General features: G+C 42.3%; 1 protein-coding gene and 1 long non-coding RNA gene across 11 annotated transcripts in view; one reads left to right on the plus strand and one right to left on the minus strand.

The window, feature by feature from the left end:
• The window catches only part of COL12A1 (collagen type XII alpha 1 chain), a 99,488-nt gene extending 88,037 nt beyond the window's left edge, over positions 1-11,451 (minus strand). For 2 of the 10 annotated variants that reach the window (XM_064412428.1, XM_064412436.1), the window contains exons 1-3: positions 11,059-11,402; positions 8,411-8,518; positions 20-136 (exon numbers count right to left, since the gene is read on the minus strand). In XM_064412428.1, the coding sequence (XP_064268498.1) occupies positions 20-136; positions 8,411-8,483 (190 nt within the window). In that variant the 5' untranslated portion in view covers positions 8,484-8,518; positions 11,059-11,402. Of the gene's footprint in view, positions 1-19; positions 137-2,150; positions 2,849-6,929; positions 7,610-8,410; positions 8,519-11,058 lie in introns of those variants that run through there. The other 8 variants (XM_064412429.1, XM_064412432.1, XM_064412430.1 and 5 more) reach the window with 8 other exon arrangements.
• A 485-nt stretch (positions 11,452-11,936) lies between these two features.
• Positions 11,937-17,864, plus strand: LOC135296280 (uncharacterized). The gene is made up of 3 exons (XR_010358344.1): positions 11,937-12,307; positions 14,962-15,071; positions 16,204-17,864. It is a non-coding gene; the product is annotated as an uncharacterized LOC135296280 (long non-coding RNA).
• Positions 17,865-17,958: the final 94 nt, after the last annotated feature.

Raw genomic sequence — 17,958 nt, forward strand, 5'->3', positions numbered from 1 at the left:
AAAATTATACAGAACTCACCATTTGTTGGAACCACAGTTATTCTGTAACCCACTATTGCATCTGGTGGCCTTTTCCATGACATTTGAACATTATGTTCATCTATAATTGTAAAATTCAAGTCTGATGGTGGGTTAACTGCAAAAGATTTATATCAGGTAGATGTTTAAAATCTTGAACAATTTTTGGCAAATTAATAAATAAGACAATGTTGAGCAAAGCTTACTAAAATTGTCTTTGCATAAATTTGTTTCCAACAAATATAAATATATATTGTTGGAAAAAGAGTAAAATAAAAGCTGACAAAATATGACAAAACATCAGAGTATATGCATTACAGAGGACAGCACAGAACATATGTTTCTTGAGTTGCCAAGACATTCAAGAATGGCCAGCAAAATCAAGCACAATAGAAAACACATTTGGATACATGTACAATGAGTTCACAGATAATCACCACATATGCAAACATTTCACATAACAATTAAAGGAATTTTTTTTACATGCTGGGTGCAATCCGTAAAAGCATGCCAAATCACAACCTGCTTACAATATCATGAGATCATTAAGGATGTGGAGAACACAGTACTCTTCTTAATTAGACATCAAGGAATTTATCAGTTTTTTTAATATAGTCTCTGCGTATTATATTTCTTAACAATTTCACTGAAACTAGAAACTTGGCAGAGCAAATAAACTATTTAAAGAATATAAGAAAAGACTGGGCATTTTATGTTCAGTAAAACAATTTCTGTTAGGGTCTAGATAGGAATATACATGCAAAATGTATATCAGCAATAATGATACACTGATGTATCATTATATTACAAAATATGGAGAACTCCACCCCTTTGTTCCTAGAAGCCACTAAAGTGACACACTTTGCATATAGCAACAAAGGATTTAGGAACTAAGGGAATAATAAATGGCATTAGTAGTGGTTGCAATTTGCCAAAATATTCAAGCTGATGCGAAGTTCTCAAAAATAAAATTCTACCTGTTTACACCAGATTTCTGTACAATTTCAAAGGTGCAAACTATGTTTTCATGTTCCCTTTGCAGCAGGTGTACCCATACTAATAGCGGCATTTTAACATAAAATGCCAGTATGGTTCCAAACAACACAATGGTTAATTATGAAGAGACAACATCAAAATATATTTAAGGACATTTATTTTACAGAATTTATAGGAAACGGCAAAGAGGGCACCAGTGAACTGAACAAATGACTGCAAATAAAACTTGTAGGAGCTGATGACAGAAGTAACTGAACAGTACAGAAAGAAATAGTTTATATATGCTTATTTGCAGCATCATGCATACGTAAATGAAATGTTGATTATTGTTTTTTTAGCTTCCCACAATGGACAAAGCCTCCATGTACAAGATTCATTACACAAAGACATTTAATAAATATTTTATAATGATATTCTCTTTTTAAAATTGTCATGCTTATTCATGCAGTATTTTACTGACTCACTGTCAGTGCATGGTAGGTGTATTATATATTATTGTTTAAATAGGTCTACAAAGTAAGATTAGATCCAGCCATACTTTCCTTAACTACTAGTGAGAGAGTTTTGCAGGCATTTTTAAAAGACAGATCTTCTGTTTCATAGAAGATGTCCATCATATGTCAGATTTCATATCAGATTTGAATATAATTTTAAAAGCAGATAAAGTAGTAAATGCTACAATGTTTAAATATGAAAAGACACTGTCCAATTACAAAAAATAAAACTGAGCTAAAAATAGATGACATTTTTTTCCTTTTAATTTTCTGTAATTTCCAACCATAGGATAATATGGCTTTATAATATTGATACAATAGATAACACTAGTACTGAAGTAAATGTTATGTTTCCTGTTGTCCATACACAGGCAGTGAGATTAGACCATTAACCTGCATGCACAGTTTATTCATCATTCAGTTTATGAGTATCACAATGCTAGAGATGGCAGGGTAGTTACTTAGTATCAAAATCATGCAACATGTGTTAATAGTAAAATACATTTAGATTATAAGAATATCATTATAAAATATTGTTTCAGTAGCAATGGCTCAGGACAAATTTAATGCAAAGGCAGAGACAACTGACCTGAGCATGCTTTTAAAAAAAATTCAGTACATGGAAAAAATAGCACCACCAACCTTGCAAGTAAATTGGCATGTTGCAGCAGAGACTTTAGGCTTTAACTGCTGAAGGACAGCAGCAGCCCAGCTTGTTGATATCCAAATGACCGGATTCCAGATAAACTGAAAAAGCTGACTGTGAGGAAAAGTCTTTAGCATTTTAAAGGATGTTTTTCTGTTTTATGAAAATTCAGATGTGGGTCTTGGCAGGTAACAAGAATAGTACATTGACACATGAGTGATGTATCCATTCATCCAGGTGATCATAACAATGGCATTGCAGGGGAACTTGAAAGCCCCCTTGTCCATCCCATGGTCAAGACAAGATTGGCCACCTTGTGTCATTCCTGACGTTTTCCTGAGATCATTCTTAAAGACCTTCACTATTGTCAAGACTGACAGCTTCCCACAGAAATTACACCAAGACCTCAATGCCTTTATCATCATATTTATTTCTGACACCTAATCCCTGCCTTCATTTCTGTACTTTAAATCCATTCATTCTCAGCCTATGGCTGGCTTATCAAACTCAAGCACTGAATACTTCTCCCATAGAAATCCAAAAAGGAATCTTTCTTGAGTGGAAAAAAAAGCTGTTTGGATCCAATGTCATCAAAATGTCTTCCAGATGGCCTGTGAGCTTTTGATATTCAAACAGAATCTCCAAAACATCCATGGACCTTCACAGGGGTCAGATTTCACCCAAGTGAAACCAGCTGTGGGGTGAAGACCAAACCATGGTCATATGACTGAAAGTAGTAAGCTGATCTGAAGTACAGAAAAATGTTTAGATTATAAAAACCTTATTGTGATAATAAAATAGGGCAACTGTTACTCCATCTCATTAAAATTCTTCTCCAGAAAGGAATTCATAAGTGGAAAAATAATACATTTGCAATACTGAATCAAACCAGACTCTAGGAAAAAAAATGCCCCTTGTTGTAGTTGGAGTTTGCCCCTTTACAGGGACAAACCTTAAAACTTCACATAACTAAATCTTATGTGTGAATCCAGCAAGCAGTCTTGATGTCAGGCTACTTGCAGCAGTGAAGTTGCACCTATTCTTATTGTAGTGACACTGCTGATCCTGTGTCCATCAAAATCCATGCCAAACCTCTCACTGACTTGTCAAGGTACAGGATCATGATCACAACACGTCATGGTATTGTGGTATTGCCTTCATACAGTGATTCAGCTGTTGATGCACAGAAATGCATGGGCTCCCCTACAGGTTTCCAGAGTAGCAAAAACATATCCTGCTGTACAACAATCATGTTTCCATGGCATTAATTTTGACCATTTGTGTAAATTACGATTTGTGTTATGATAATTTCCTTAACTGGATCTTCTATATTATGCATCACAAAAGAAAAACAAAAGAAAAAAAAATCATACATAATATACTTAAAATATTGCCAGTTTTTGTGTTATATACACATGTAATAAGGTTATGATTTCTGAAAAAAAAAAAAAAGAGGGCAAAGCATCTTTCTCATGCTATGCAGGTCTTATATGTCTTATATTATCTTGTATTACTTCACAGGAAATATGAAAATTTTACAGCTTTTTGCAGATAACACAATGTTATTGGTATCTAGTGGATCCAATTAATACCTTAGCAAGAGAGAAATAAAATTAAACTGGAATATCAAGTAATTTATATCTAGAACCAGATTTGGAAGTGATATTAAGTTTGAAGTAGCTGCCATCCACAATCCCTATGTGAAACATATTTTGTGATTCTATCGCTGGAAAGGACACACTATAATTAGCATATAAAATAATGCATTAGCCCATGCTAAGATATCATACAATCTACAGAAGCTGAAGAGTAAGCTCAGCCTAACCATCTCAGTGATAAGGCCTGCTGAAGCTGGAAGGTGCCAGAACTCTTTATTTACTATTTTTTTTCAGAAATGGCAGGAATTTGGTACAACTAACTAGATCATGACCCCAGTTAAGCTCCTCTGAAGCCTGCATTGTCAACGTGACTGGAATGACCTACAGCCTAGAAATGTAGTAAAGAGCAGCTTCTAAAAAGAGCAGTTATTACACTTGTTAGCTATTCATTGCCAATCATAACACAGAAACATTGCCATCAGTATCTCTGCATTTTTAAATATTTTATATGTTTATGCAACTTCTTCAAAATTGAAGATGCATAGCTCATAAATGTACTTTTAAAAAGGTATATAAAACTATATACCTATACAAATAACGACATACATATCTCAACATAACCCATATATATATACACACATTGTATGTATGAATATTTACCCAATTTTACACCAGTGTGCATATATATGTATATGCATGTGTATATACACTTACACATACATGTATATTTTGCTTCTAATTAGCAGCAGGAAAAAGTATAGTCATCTTCATGTACATAAAAATTCCAATGCCAATCTACATGGCTCTCTATTTAGGAACTTTGAAATCAACAGATTCTTTCTCAAAAGATATTGCCATCAAAAGACAATAAAGTAATGGTTCTACCAACCAGTTTCAAAACTTCAAAAGTTTTAGCTATCCCAGATCACCTCTGAATCATTCAGTCAATGAAAATTAATGTACTCAATACAGCTTTATTACAAGCCAAAAATTCCAATCCTTTGCAACTGCTATGCTGCAATTATTTGTCACTTACTATACTGGTGTTCTGGTAAAAAATTTTTCGGCAGACAAACCTTTTTATGTGCAACATAAAGGTTCCACACCTGGATCAGTGATGCCCTCCTTCCCTACCTCCAGCCTAGAAAACAGACTTTTCCAGGTCTGAACCAATCCCTGAAAAACTATAAAGTCAGCACTTTCAGAAGCTCAGTTAGGCTACACAAAACCAATGATTTCCTCATTTCTTTCCTGTGCCTTTGAAAATCCCTCTATATTAAGAAACATGATATGCTACAGAAGCCATGACAACAGCACAGCAGCAACTGGAGGTTATAATTAATAGATTCTTCACATGCCAATGTACTTAACTATGACTAGAATAAGAGCCCTTGGCTCTCTGTGATCACAGATGAATAAAATACTCTAACAGAAAGAAATTCTGACATGTGGACAGACATGGAATGCACTGGAATATTGCTGTTCTGGACTAAAAAGGCACAAAACAATTTTATGTTTAAACAACTTTATGTGTAAGTATAAAATATAGAATCACACACAAGGAGTTTAAACTGGGAGATATCAGAAGGATTGCAAAATAAAGCAAGAATTTCACTGTAAAAGAAAAGAGCAAAAATGCTGAGCATGGAAACAGATTTGCTTCCTTGACCACTGTAAACAAACAACTTCCCCAGTGAAAGGCCATGAAGGCATTTAGACTATATGTGGGCTTTCCCCTCTCTACTCCTACACTGACTGCCCAATTGGAAGCTCCTGTTCTGCTGTACCTCTGTAGAAAAGCTCTAATTCCATTACTGCAGCTCACTTACTGCTCATTGCCAAGAGCAGCAGAGCACAGTCCTCACAAAGGACTTCGGAGCAGCTGTGATGCTGATGAAGAATCAGTTTCATACTTGAAAGTTCAGGAATCTGTGGACAGCAACATCAGATAAACACCAGATCTGCTCCCAGGGGAGACTGAAAAATGAAAGCTGAAGGAGGGGAGAAAATAAAACTAAGCTTTTTCTTTCCTCTACTATCACCCCATCTTTCCACATCATATCAAGAATCTTCATCACATTAAATGGCCCTCTCCTTTATTCTGCTCTCACTTTTTCATCCCATCAAGTGTCTACCCACATCTTTGGGAAAGAAATTTTAAAATGCATGTCCTGTGAATGGTACATGGAAAGTCAAAAAGAAGCAAGAAAAGAGAAACAGGACTGACTGACTGACTGACGGGGAAGATAGCTTTGCCACAGTGATGTGAAAAATTTGTTCCTTGGTCTTATTTGGAAAAATAAGACCAAGGAACAAATGCTCACAGGACGAAGTCAGTTCAGAAGACAGGATCTAAGTTGCAATGACACCAAAATAAAGTAAATAAATAATTAAGGAAATAACTTGCTAAAGTAAATAAGATGCAATTTACAAAATTATGCAAACTTCAGCACAAAATTAAAACAGTACAGAAGAATGATCAGTATAGTGCAAACAAAAACCCCACTGTAAAAATCTCTGCAAAAGCAGTTCCCACCACAGCAAGTTCTAAGGCACTCCTAGTTTTGAACTTTCATTTTCAGCGCCACTATTTCTCACTCTGTTTTCAGCACCACAATTTTTCACCCCACACTTCCCTACTCTTACTTCAAAACTCTGGAGCTAGGAGAATTTTCTCATAGAAATATGATCACTGTAAATTAGGTATTTTATTTATCAAACATTTCTGAGTGCAAAGTAATGTAAGTTCTGTCCAAAAGCCCTCTACAACTCTCAAGATCAGGTTTTATCCACTCTTTTGCTTGGCAATAGTGCATCCTCCAACATCTAATCAAGGTCATCCAGCTATGTGTCAAGATTTGCTATTATAACTCTGCTGCTCCAAATATATTTCTGTAGCTTGCTTTAACAGTACTAAAGCTATGGCTGGTTTAGTCTACACTATAGCTAAATAAAACACCTTCACTTATGTTCCGAAATAACATACACCACATATGTAAATCATAGTGCAGGATAACAGCAATATTACTCCAGCTCTAAGTGAGCTCCCTTCTAAGATGGGGAAGAATGCACAAACATATCCACTCCCTTCCTCCATCAAAAATGTACACTTTCTCTGCTTTCTCTGGCACAGCAGTCCTGCGTTTCAAATGCAACTCTGAAATGAGTTCAAATGACCTTTTTCGGTTCCTTTGCCAATAGCAACACAGCACGAGAGGAAGGCCGTAGACTGATTCACTCCTAGGATGACCAGATGTTGCACTACTGGCCAAAATGCCATCTTTTTCCAGAAAGCCAGTGCATTTTACATCTGCATGCCCCAAGCAAGCACTATTACTAATGCTTAGGGGGCAAACACTGCAGAGGCATCTCTGACACCCCGTGCTTTTAGAAGAGATCAGCCAAGGTTACCAGGTCCAGACAAGGGATCGTGTGGCAAGCCATGATCAGGGAATTTGTTTCAGTTCAAGACAGAAAGAGAAGGAAGGCAAAAAAATAGAATTATCAGTTGCTGGTTTCTTTTTTTTTCCGGTAAATCCAGAGGAGTTCACACCTACGATGGAGTCAGGTCCCAGAGGTCAGATCAAGTCATTTCAGTGCAGGACGTTCAGCCTTTTTATTTCCCCTGGAAGCCACTGCTGGCAGAAATGCCATGACTATGACCACAAAGCCAAGCAGCTCACACTGAGGGCACAGGACACAGCTGCTGTTAGTCCACTGGAGAGCAAATGCCAGGCCAGGCCATGTTGAGCCACGCTGTGGCAAGTGTGGCAGTGAAGATGGGTCTCCCCATGTCTTCAGCTGGAGAAAGGATGCTGCCAGGGCTGCCAGGGGCCTCAGCCTCCAGAGAGACTGCACTGAGGAAGAGGAGGAGAAGGAAAAGGAAAGCCTTTTTGGAGGTGACAGTACTACATGCCTGCCAGAACCTTGGAGCCCTGGCTGCCACAGCAAGGCCTGGCCCAGCCTTCCCTTCAGCGGTGCCCAAGACGCGTGTCACAGCGCTGGCAGCACCTCCCCAGGCGTGTTCCCCGGGTCAGACCCACCACAGAAGCTGAGGTGTCCCTGAGGGAGGGTCCGGCCACCCCGAGGCTCAGCCGGGGGTCGCCCCGCCGAGCAGGGGAGGCCGATGCACCGGCAGGCCGGAGGGGCAGGGGCGAGGCGTCCAGCTGGACAAAACACACAGGCGCAGAGAGCCAGACTGTTGGAGCATTTTATTTCAAAGATGCAGGTTGTTGAGTAGTAGGTTTTCCGTTTCCTCTCTCAAAATTACTAAAAGAGACCAGCCCTTCTTGGTCCATTCTGGGGGCAGAGCCATGTCCCCGGCCACGCCGGGCTGCCCACCAGTGGCAAAGGGCTCCTCGGGGCGCTGCGCCTGGGTGGCCACGGCAGCTGGCCCACGTCCTGTCTGTGGGGTGGTGTGGACAGCACACCAGAGGGACAGAGAGAGGGAGCTACGGTCCGGCTCACTAGCCGGGAGAAACAGAACACAGAAGGAGCTGGGCAAGGAAGGAGAGGCGTTTCTCTGAAGGAGAGAAAGAAAGAAGGTGAAGTATTCACACTCAAAAACAGAGAGGGAGAGAACCAATAGCTCAAGGCTGATTGGGAGGTTTGCTGGTCAGCAGGGCACCGGGGCAAGAGGGCAGGGAGGAGAAGGTTACCTTCAGCCTCGATGGAGGAGAGGAGGGCGGCTGCACACAGAGCAGCGACTGCCGAGCACAGCGCTGTCTTCATTTCTGCCCTTTCAGATCACAACAACATGAATGAATCTGCAATGATGGGGAAGGGAGGAAGGGGGAGAAACAAGAAGGAAATGATACATATGGATTAAAGGATTGCGTGGGTGTATTCATGAAACATAAAAAAGACAAACCGTGGATTTCACTTTGTTCCCTTATCCCCAGCCCCCCACCCACGGGACCAGGTTGAAACCTCTAGACTTGAAAGCTGTCCAAGACGACAAATGATTTGTATGACTAACTGGAGAGTCTCGTCTCGCAATAATGTGCCTTTTGTTGCTGAACCCTTTCCAATCACAGTAAGCACATGAAGCTTTAACCTAGTTAGGGTTAATTTGATCAGGGAAGAGCAGTGAAGATCTGTGCCTCCGCACAGGCAGGAGCCAGAAGGGAGCTCCATGACTTCATCGCTGAATGTGATGATAGCTAATTCAGAGGTCATTCCTGCTTTGGATCAACTAAATGTCTCTTTCAGCTGGGGATTTTAATCGGCTCCTTTTCATAACTGTTGAACCACTTAGTTAGCTTTGTTTTACTGGTCTCAAGGCAGTTTGGAAACTGTAATAAAACTTTTTTGAGGAGTTCTGCCTACAATTGCGCTATTCTTCATTTCTTGAAAGTCTGAAATAGGTTATACAGAAGTGTGTGTAACACACATCTGAAATTTGACACGTCTGTCTAGCCATGATGTTTCAACATCTGATAATTCATTTACATGTCCTGAGAGAAAATATATTTAAAATTCGCTATATAAAGCTGACAGGCATAAGAGTCTCACAACCACTGCAGGTTGTCTAGAAAAAGAAGTGGGATTAGGCCAAGTTAGTGGCTCTTAATTGCAAACAGCCATACCTTCATAACTATATGCTCTAGTTCATGTAAAATTACTGCCAATTACTCCAGCAAAACTTCCAAATTATTTCCTTGTCTAAGTAAAGCCTAATGTGAACCTACACATGCATGTAAGTGTTTCTATAGTTTCAGATTTTCTATCTCAAGAAGTAGGAGAGTGGCAATTTGTATGAATAAAGTCATACATTCTTCATATATCATGATTAGGCTGTGGGAAAGAGAATTCCAAAAGCAATTAGGCAACAGATTTTATCAGGAATGTTCCAAGAGCAAAACAAAAGGAGAAAACCTATAAATCATTAGTCCGCAGAAACAACTGAAAGGGAAAACAATATTCTTCTACCATCTAAAGAACTACCCAGCAAGGCACATTTGGTGGGAAGACGCTATGGAGATCCAGGAATTTCCCAGTTACTGACTCTGAGCTTAAAAGGCTTCATTTCAGCAGCTGTATATACTTGCCTTAGCCAAATGCCTTAACTGCACACAAAAATACCAAAAGCTCAACAAAACTCTAAGCAAAGGTTTCAGTCTAATGGCAGCTCCAGCAGCTAAACAGAAGAGTAATATTGACCATAATATCACTAACACAAGAAAGGCCCAGGTTAGTATTAAAATGCTCTGAAAGCTTCAAAATCATATCACTGCTCTGCGTGGGAAACGGCTGCCCCTGGGCAGATCTACAGCATCCTGCAGTGAGTTTAAGGATTGCCTAAATTCAACGCAAAAGGACATTTTGTCCTGACAATCTCGTGCGAGCTTTGACTGCCATCTTTTGATCATTTTGAAAAGCAACAGAAATTAATCATCTCACAAAGGCATCTAGGAATTCTCCACTGCTGCAGGTCTACCATTCCTAATACACGTTTTGATTTCATTAAATACACCACCTCAGTTAAAGCATTCATGTGCTAACCTAAAAACCTGTTTCTTTCTCGCGAATGTAGGTGTGAGAAAGAAACCCTGGAGGTGGCAGAGGACACCTCCTGGCTCAGCAGGGACACAGCAGACTTCGTGTCAGGACTAAGGGTTTTCTCACTGATCTTTGGAGACCACTTAGAAAAAGTCAAACCCGAGCTTTCACAGTGCCAGTCCCATCTCAGGCTAATTCAACCTACAAAACCTTAGCCAAAGCATTTCTAAACCACACAATGCACGACATTTAACACTTCCAAGAAGAAAAAACTAAGGTAAACGGGAAAAGAAAAAAAAACCGCAGGAAAAATCCACTACCTATCAAAGATATAAAAAACTGGAAGCAGCATAAAGCATCACCGGCAGCTGCACACACAAGGGAGGGAAGCGAGAGCTCCTGCCAAAGCCGCAGCGGTAGCGTGCCTGCAGGCGCCCTGGGCGCTGACAGCCGGCTCCGCCTGGAGCCTCCGGCCGCCCCGAGCCTCCGTCTCGGGGACACCGCCGCCCCTGACCGCCTTTCTGCCCAGCACCGCCGGGCAGCGCTCGGGGCCGGCATCCCGCCGGGCTTCCCCGTGCCTTTGCCGGGCTGACAGCCAGCAGCCCCGGGGCGCTGTGCCCTGAGCCTCTCCGCCCGCCCGGCCGCACGCCTGCAGCCGGCTCTGACATGCCCAACGCGCGCACACACGCTCCCTGCTAATCCCGTGTCAGCTTCCAGCCCACGGTGCACTGGCAGGGGCTGCGTGCGGACGGAGCGGGACACGGGCCGGGCAGGGGACCCCGCTCCTGCGCGGGCACACACAGACCTTCCGGGGTGGCCGCAGGGCGCCGGGGTCCGTGACGGGACAAATCCTCCGGCGATGACTCCGGTGGTGCCCGCAGCGGCGGGAGCCGCACCGTCGGACCTGGATAAAGGGAGGAGGATAAAGGATGAAGCTCCGGGGGCACCTTGTGGAGGGAGCAGCAAGTAGCAGCAGCGGCGAATGAGGAGCAGCAGCAGCGGCAACAGTGAGCGCAGAGGAGGCGTCTCGATTACTGTAGCTCCCGATGCGAGGGGTCTGTCTGGGAAGACTTGCCTTCTCCAAGTGGGAAGAGCCTCTTCTCAATCTGCTACTTAATAGAGGGCTGTTCCCAACTCTCAATTTACCCTCGTAAGCGGTTACGAAACTTCAGGGAAGGTGGACTGCTGCCACCGGGTGATATATGCGCTGCTGTGCTCCAGCAAGGAAGGGGATCCACTTCTGGAAACTGGCGCATACCTCCGCGCATTCCTGCGGCATGAGACGGGAGCCGCGGCGGCAGCGCGCCCGGAGGCAGGGGCCCGGCCCGCCGCCCCCTCCCTCCCCTAGGCTTCCCAAACGGGGAGGACACGGGAGGGCAGTGGAAAAATTGAGTCTTCGGGCAGGCTTCGACGGACGGCGGCGCGGAGGGTGTCCCCGGGCGGGGGGTTCCACGCAGCCCCCGCCGCCCCCGCGGAGGACCCGAGGCTGGGCTGAGCTCCCGGGAGCCTTGAGGGCAAAGGTGATAATAATCATTGTGACACGGTTCAGGTGTGTCTAGCCTCAACGCTATGCAGCCATACATACATTAAACCTGCATTAAATACACACTCCCTCCGACAGCCCTCCGCCTGCGGCGGGGCGGGTACGGTTCCCCGGGCTGAGGGACGGGGCGCACGGCCGAACCCACCCTCCCTCGGACCCCGCGGAAAATCCGCGCCCGTAACCCATGTCTGAAATTCTGTGCTTTCAGGAACTTCACCTTCCAAAATCAGATAATTCGCTGGGGGACAGGCTCCGCGAGGGTCTCTCTCTAGGGTGCCTCGCGGGTCACCCGACGTGTTCCGGCCTATGCAGCTCGCCGTGCCAAAGAGTGACACGGCGAAATAGCCGGGCCCTTCTCTGCCCGAGGGCCCAGACAGAGCATCCCAGGGGGCCCCGCGCCAGCAGCGGGGCTGCTCCCACACCCGTGGGGAACGGCATCCCCGGTAACGCTCGCGGTCCTCCGGGACCACTTCGGGCTAAAATACGGGATGTCACCGTCCCCTCGGAGCGGGTGCGCACACTCGGGACGCGGAACAGAGATAGCGAGGAGCAGGGGTAAACAGGGAGGGGGAAAAGCTGCGGGTTTCTCCCAGCCGCAGCGCCGCTCGTCCCGGAGCCCCAGCGCCGCGCCGGGGCCATCCGTGGTGCCGGAGCGCCCCCCGGTGGCGGCAGCGGGCAGGAGCGGCGACCGACAGACCGACCGTCTGACCGTCTGTCTGACCGTCTGTCTGTCCGCCTAACGGGGCTGCCGCTGGGCCCCGGGGCCACCACTGTGGGGACGAGATGGAAAACAGGGCCGGGAGGGACGGAGAGAGGGAGAGATGGGGCCATGCCTCAGCGCAGAGCTTGGGACCTGGCGCGGAGCGGCCGCGGAGATTGCAGGGCCCCTTCGGCTCCGGGCACGACGTGACTGGCGAGTCACCGCGGGGGCTCCAGCCGGGTGGAAGTGACCGATAGCGGAGATGAATATTTTATCAGTGGGCCGCTCCTGGGCACTTTTCCGCAGGACTGGGAGATCAAGGACCTGTCGGCAGGAGGATTTCTGTCTCCTGAGCTTCATTTCTGCAACAGACCTGTCATCTACACATCAACCCAAATGCTGGTGATAACCAGAAGACATGTGCTGACATTTCCAGACACTTTGGAAGCGAGTCAGCTCCTCTTTAGGACACAGCACAGTTTCAGCTGTCTGGTATTGATAGAATGCACTTTCCAAAAGCAACATCTCCTCCACTGATAAAACTCTTGACCTGTTAAACCCCCTTGCCCAGCTGCTGAGCTGGGTTTTCTCTTTTGGCATCATTTTGGCATAGGGAACTGGATTTCTTCCTGTCTAGCTCTAATATGGAAAATAAATATTTCTAAGAAATAATGTTTTTTCAATTGTAGTTCCCTGAATGAACACACCAAGAATATGAGTATAAATGTGGTGTGGAAAATAGTTTCTTAAGAATGGACATCAGGGATTACAATGAAATATCCTTCCACAGGAACTGAATTAATGCAAATGAGGTATTTTTATCACTTGTGCACTACAACGGTATTTTTTTACAATATACTGTGGATTTTTTCACCATAGGATAACTAAGATTTTATGTTAATAGTTAAAAGCAATTAATGCAAAAATGAAGCTGGAAGAAAATATGCATTATTCTGTTTTAAAGGTCAATCGCTCAGAAATATTGTTTAAATAATTTGGTGTATTGCTACAGGTGGATGTACATTAGTGGAGACTTTGAAAGCAAGGGGTCTCTCAGGTCTGCAAGAATATCATACACTCTCCCTCACAGCCCTAGATGCTGCTGAGGGGAGTATCTCCCCTTCCTCTCAGCTGACCAGTGTTGCTTAATTTCTTTGTGTGAAATAGATTCAGAGCTGGCAAGAGCAAATAATTAACTTCAAGGGCAGCAGGATTTTGCTCTTATCCTTAACTCCTTATTCTAACTCTTCTAACCATGATTCTCCTAAGATCATTTACGTGCAAAATACACCAACAAATTGCATTTAGAGTGTGTGCTTCCATATATCACAGTAATTAAATGGGTTGTTTTCAATCAGCACTGTTGCTATGTACATTCATAGTCTGAGTACATAGTATGTGATGCAGAAGGCATTTCTGAAATGCATAAACATTTACTAACACTCTCCTGTCTGCTTGTTTCTTAGACAAGTGTTAAACACATTAAGACCATTGCACTCCAACTCCACAATTTTCTTTGCTATCTAATCTGAACATACTGAAACAGTGGCAGATTTAAATACAAAAATCAACATTTAAATTCATAATTTTACTTCTAATAATGTTGTCCATTTCTGGTGTAGGTGTGTAATAGTGATAGTGCAGGTAACCAGGAATTTCTTAGACATTTTGAAATGGTTTCAGATCTAGAGTAATTCAGGAAACTTTGCCTTTCTGACACCTCTTTTTTTTTTTTTTTTTTTTTTTTGTTACCTTAAACTGCATTGTCAGGGCAGAATAAAACAGTATATTCTGCATTTCAGCACTGTAAACCTTGAATATCATTTCCATGTGGCTATCACACTAGATTTGGCCTCTGTATTGTCCTGATAGTTAGTTGCATCTGCTTTACATATGAATATGATAAATGTGTTATTCATATGTATATATGCATTTGAGTATATGTTTTGCACAGAGGAAGAACAAAAATAAAAAAAAAGTGTCAGCTCTTTGAACATCAAACAATATAAAGATTAAGTGCTTTTATACAAGCAAAATTGTGGTACTGCCAGCGACTTGCAGTCAGCACTGTACATCTGCCCAGGAAGTACTTTGCTGGTCAGTCTATCACTGCATTTATCACTACAGTGCATCTAAATTAAACACTGTCCTAGTACAGTCATTTAAGAGGCCCATTTTTTCCTGACTGCACAATGGACAGCCTTTCCAGCATATTTTCTATTCCCTATTAAATCAGTCATAGGACTAATATTGCACAGGATTCTATCTGCACTCATAAAATGCAGAAGGACAAAACACATTAAACTGCTTCCACCAAGCTCTTCCTTATATGAGAGATTTCCAGTCAATGGCAGGAGAAAAACTCAGTCTGGTGTTTGTTTGGATAAGTTAATTTCAGAGCTGGAATTCAGAGAGCAGAACTAGTCTGACCTCTCATAATGGGGATTGGCTTCTTATATTCGCAGTGTTCAGAGAGGATTTGTTGTATCTGAAATCTGCTCATTCAATGGAACAACTACAGAAGCAGCATCCCTGGAAAGTGTGACAGCCATGAAATAATTATCTGCCTTACCAGGTATGTTTTCCTTAGCAACTATTTATTTCTCTAATTTGTGTAATTGTTTTTTTCCCATCATGTAATGTTCTGAAAGTTAATTATTGTGACTCCAGATAAGTAGAACTGGAAAAACAAATAAATCTTTCAAAAGCAGAGTTATAAATAGAAAGAAGCTGGTATTTAGTGGAGTTTGGGAGTCTGAGAAAGTCCAGTTAATTTGTAGGCAGTAATTTTTTAAAAAAATAGATCTTTAATACTAAAATTGGAAAAAATAGATGCAATGATCTTAGAGTCACATATATATACATAAACACACTTTATATTGTAATATTTCTAAATAAAGTTGCTTTCTTTCAAAGAAGCTGGTTCATTATTTCATAACAGAGTCCTGATCTATTCAGGAAGCATTCCTCTATAAAACCAGTACAAAATCTTGCTTGATTAAAGAGGACAAGAAAATAAATTAAGAACATTGACTGTATATTTTTCAGGTATCACTATATGTTTTAACATAATTGTTCCTGTCACAGCAATGGACTGGCCACAAAGAATTGTGAATGCAGATCTAAACATTTGTCTTCATGTAGCTGAGGGTTTCTTGCTGAAACAATGATGATTCACTGAGAAAATCCATAACTTTGAAAAATTAAAATATTTTTAGAAATCACTAGCTGCTACTTGCAGAACATTATAGTACAGTGCTCACTGAGTACCTAACTGGATTCAACATCTGCTGAAGGGTTAATAGCCATGGGTTTCCCTATATTTGGCAGGACTTCAACTATTGCGAAGTAATTTCTTCCTATGAAGAAGCTCTCGATATTAATCAGCAACAAATGCTGAAATGGCACAGTGCCAAGGTCTGAATAGGAACATTTTGCTAATTCTTCTTAGTACTTCTACATATGAAAAAAGTCAGAATCTATTGGGACAGCAGGGTCTGTGTAGGTGGTAGGTAGTCTTATAGAGAAGAAAAGCTTGTGTATGAATGTAAAGTATTCAAAGCTGCTGAAAGTTCAGATTGCATTAGCTAATGAGTGACCTGATCCTTTTGTTGCAGACAGTGGAATAATTAATGATGGAGGCAATTTTAAGACTCAATATCTTGTCATTAGGCTGACTGCTGATGCTGGCCTTCTCTTCCCCACAGACACAAACGACGCTGAGGATGTGGTGATTCCTCCGACTGAAGAGCAGGTTGGAGGAAAGCTGTCAAGGGGGAATAATGAGCTGTTGCTTCACTCTATCCCAATACGTATCTTTCCAAGAAGGTTTAGAGGATGTAAAGGTCAATCCCAAATCCTCAGCTCACCAGGACAAACATTCAAAACTTTAAGCATTCTGACAAGTGAATCTGATGTGAATGCACAGAACCATAGTAAATGAGGCTGGAAAAGATCCCTAGAGGCCATTTAGTTCATGACCTGTTATTTCAAGTACCCCAGGACTTCAAAGAGAAATTCTCCATACCGTACTTAGTACTAACAGCATACTTTGGGGAGCTGTTTTGTAGCAGCTGACAATAGATAATAACGTGTTTTAGGTGAGTTACAAGTTGTCCAGAACATGACTATGAGCACAGCCATCAGAAATAAAAAAAAAGCCAACTACACCAGAGAAGCCTCTATCTTTGGATCAGAGAATCATAAAATGGTTATGGGTTGGAAAGGATCACCAAATTCCAACCCTCTGGATTCCACAAAAATAGCTTTGGTTTATTGTGAAAAATTGCTTGCTTAACTGGCATGTCTGCAAACTCTCAGAGAGCAAAGAAGACAGACTGGGAGAATCCTTCTTGTATGTGACTGCCAGAGGTACAGATCCCACCAGTCTTGCTAAAACCCCTTCTACTGTTACAGTATGTCTGCATATGATAGTCACATAATTTTTTCTAAACTTTGTGGGAGGTGGACTTCATGGTTACCACCATCCCTGCTCCTCACTCCCCCCAGCTTCTCAATCTGAGTGCCTTCATATTCAAACTGCTAGACTGTGTCTTTCATCACAGTTTTTTCCTCTGCAAAAGAAAGTGCACCAGAGGCAAAACTTGGGCTAGGACACAGCTAGAGAGTGCACCAGGCCCAAGGAGCTAGATAACCTAAATTATATACACTTTCCTGGGACATACCATCTGGGGATCTCATCTGCATATCACCTGTCACAGATATTGATGGACACTTGGACACTTTGAGGGTTTGTGGAAAAAAGAGTCAGGCAAGAGTTTAGCTCAAAGGCATTGAAAACACAGCCTAGATATCACCTGTCATAACATTTATGAGTTCCCCATAAGCCAGCTTTGAAAAAGAGACTGGTTTCTTTTGCAAAAGTCATAATAGCCAAGTGACTAAGGACGAAAATACATGGACCAAAACAATGCAGATCTACATCAGTATTTCTTAATGCAGCCTTGTGGCTGCTGCTTCCCAATGTGTTGAATATGGACAGTTCCAAATACCAGAACACAAGATTTATTTGGATTATAAATAGATGTTGCCCTGTGCTTCAGTATCAGAAGCACTCTATTGTGTAAACAGAAAACTATTGGCTTTTGTTTCTACTTTTAAAGGTTACTTGAAAGCTTCCATCTACTCTTTGCTGACAGCCTTTTTCACCTGTTGGAGTTGAGTCTCTCACTTGGGTATCAACACCTCTACAGCCTGCTGAGAGGCTTCACTTGAAGCTGTTAAAATATCTCCTCCCATATGCCCTTTCCTCCGATCTCTTGGATGCTCTCCAGCTGGCCTCACTACTCTGTTAGTTTTTAGTCAGCCCAATTTAGTGAACATGTCTTGGGTTTGGCATTGTTTTGATTTCTGCGCGTATTTTTTTATCCAGAGAAATGTGTTTGCTACTAGCTCCAATATCTCTTATTTGTTAAAAAATAATATTTTTTTAAAATAATAAA

This window comes from Passer domesticus, chromosome 3, assembly GCF_036417665.1.
Source record: "Passer domesticus isolate bPasDom1 chromosome 3, bPasDom1.hap1, whole genome shotgun sequence".
Taxonomy (NCBI): Eukaryota; Metazoa; Chordata; class Aves; order Passeriformes; family Passeridae; genus Passer; species Passer domesticus.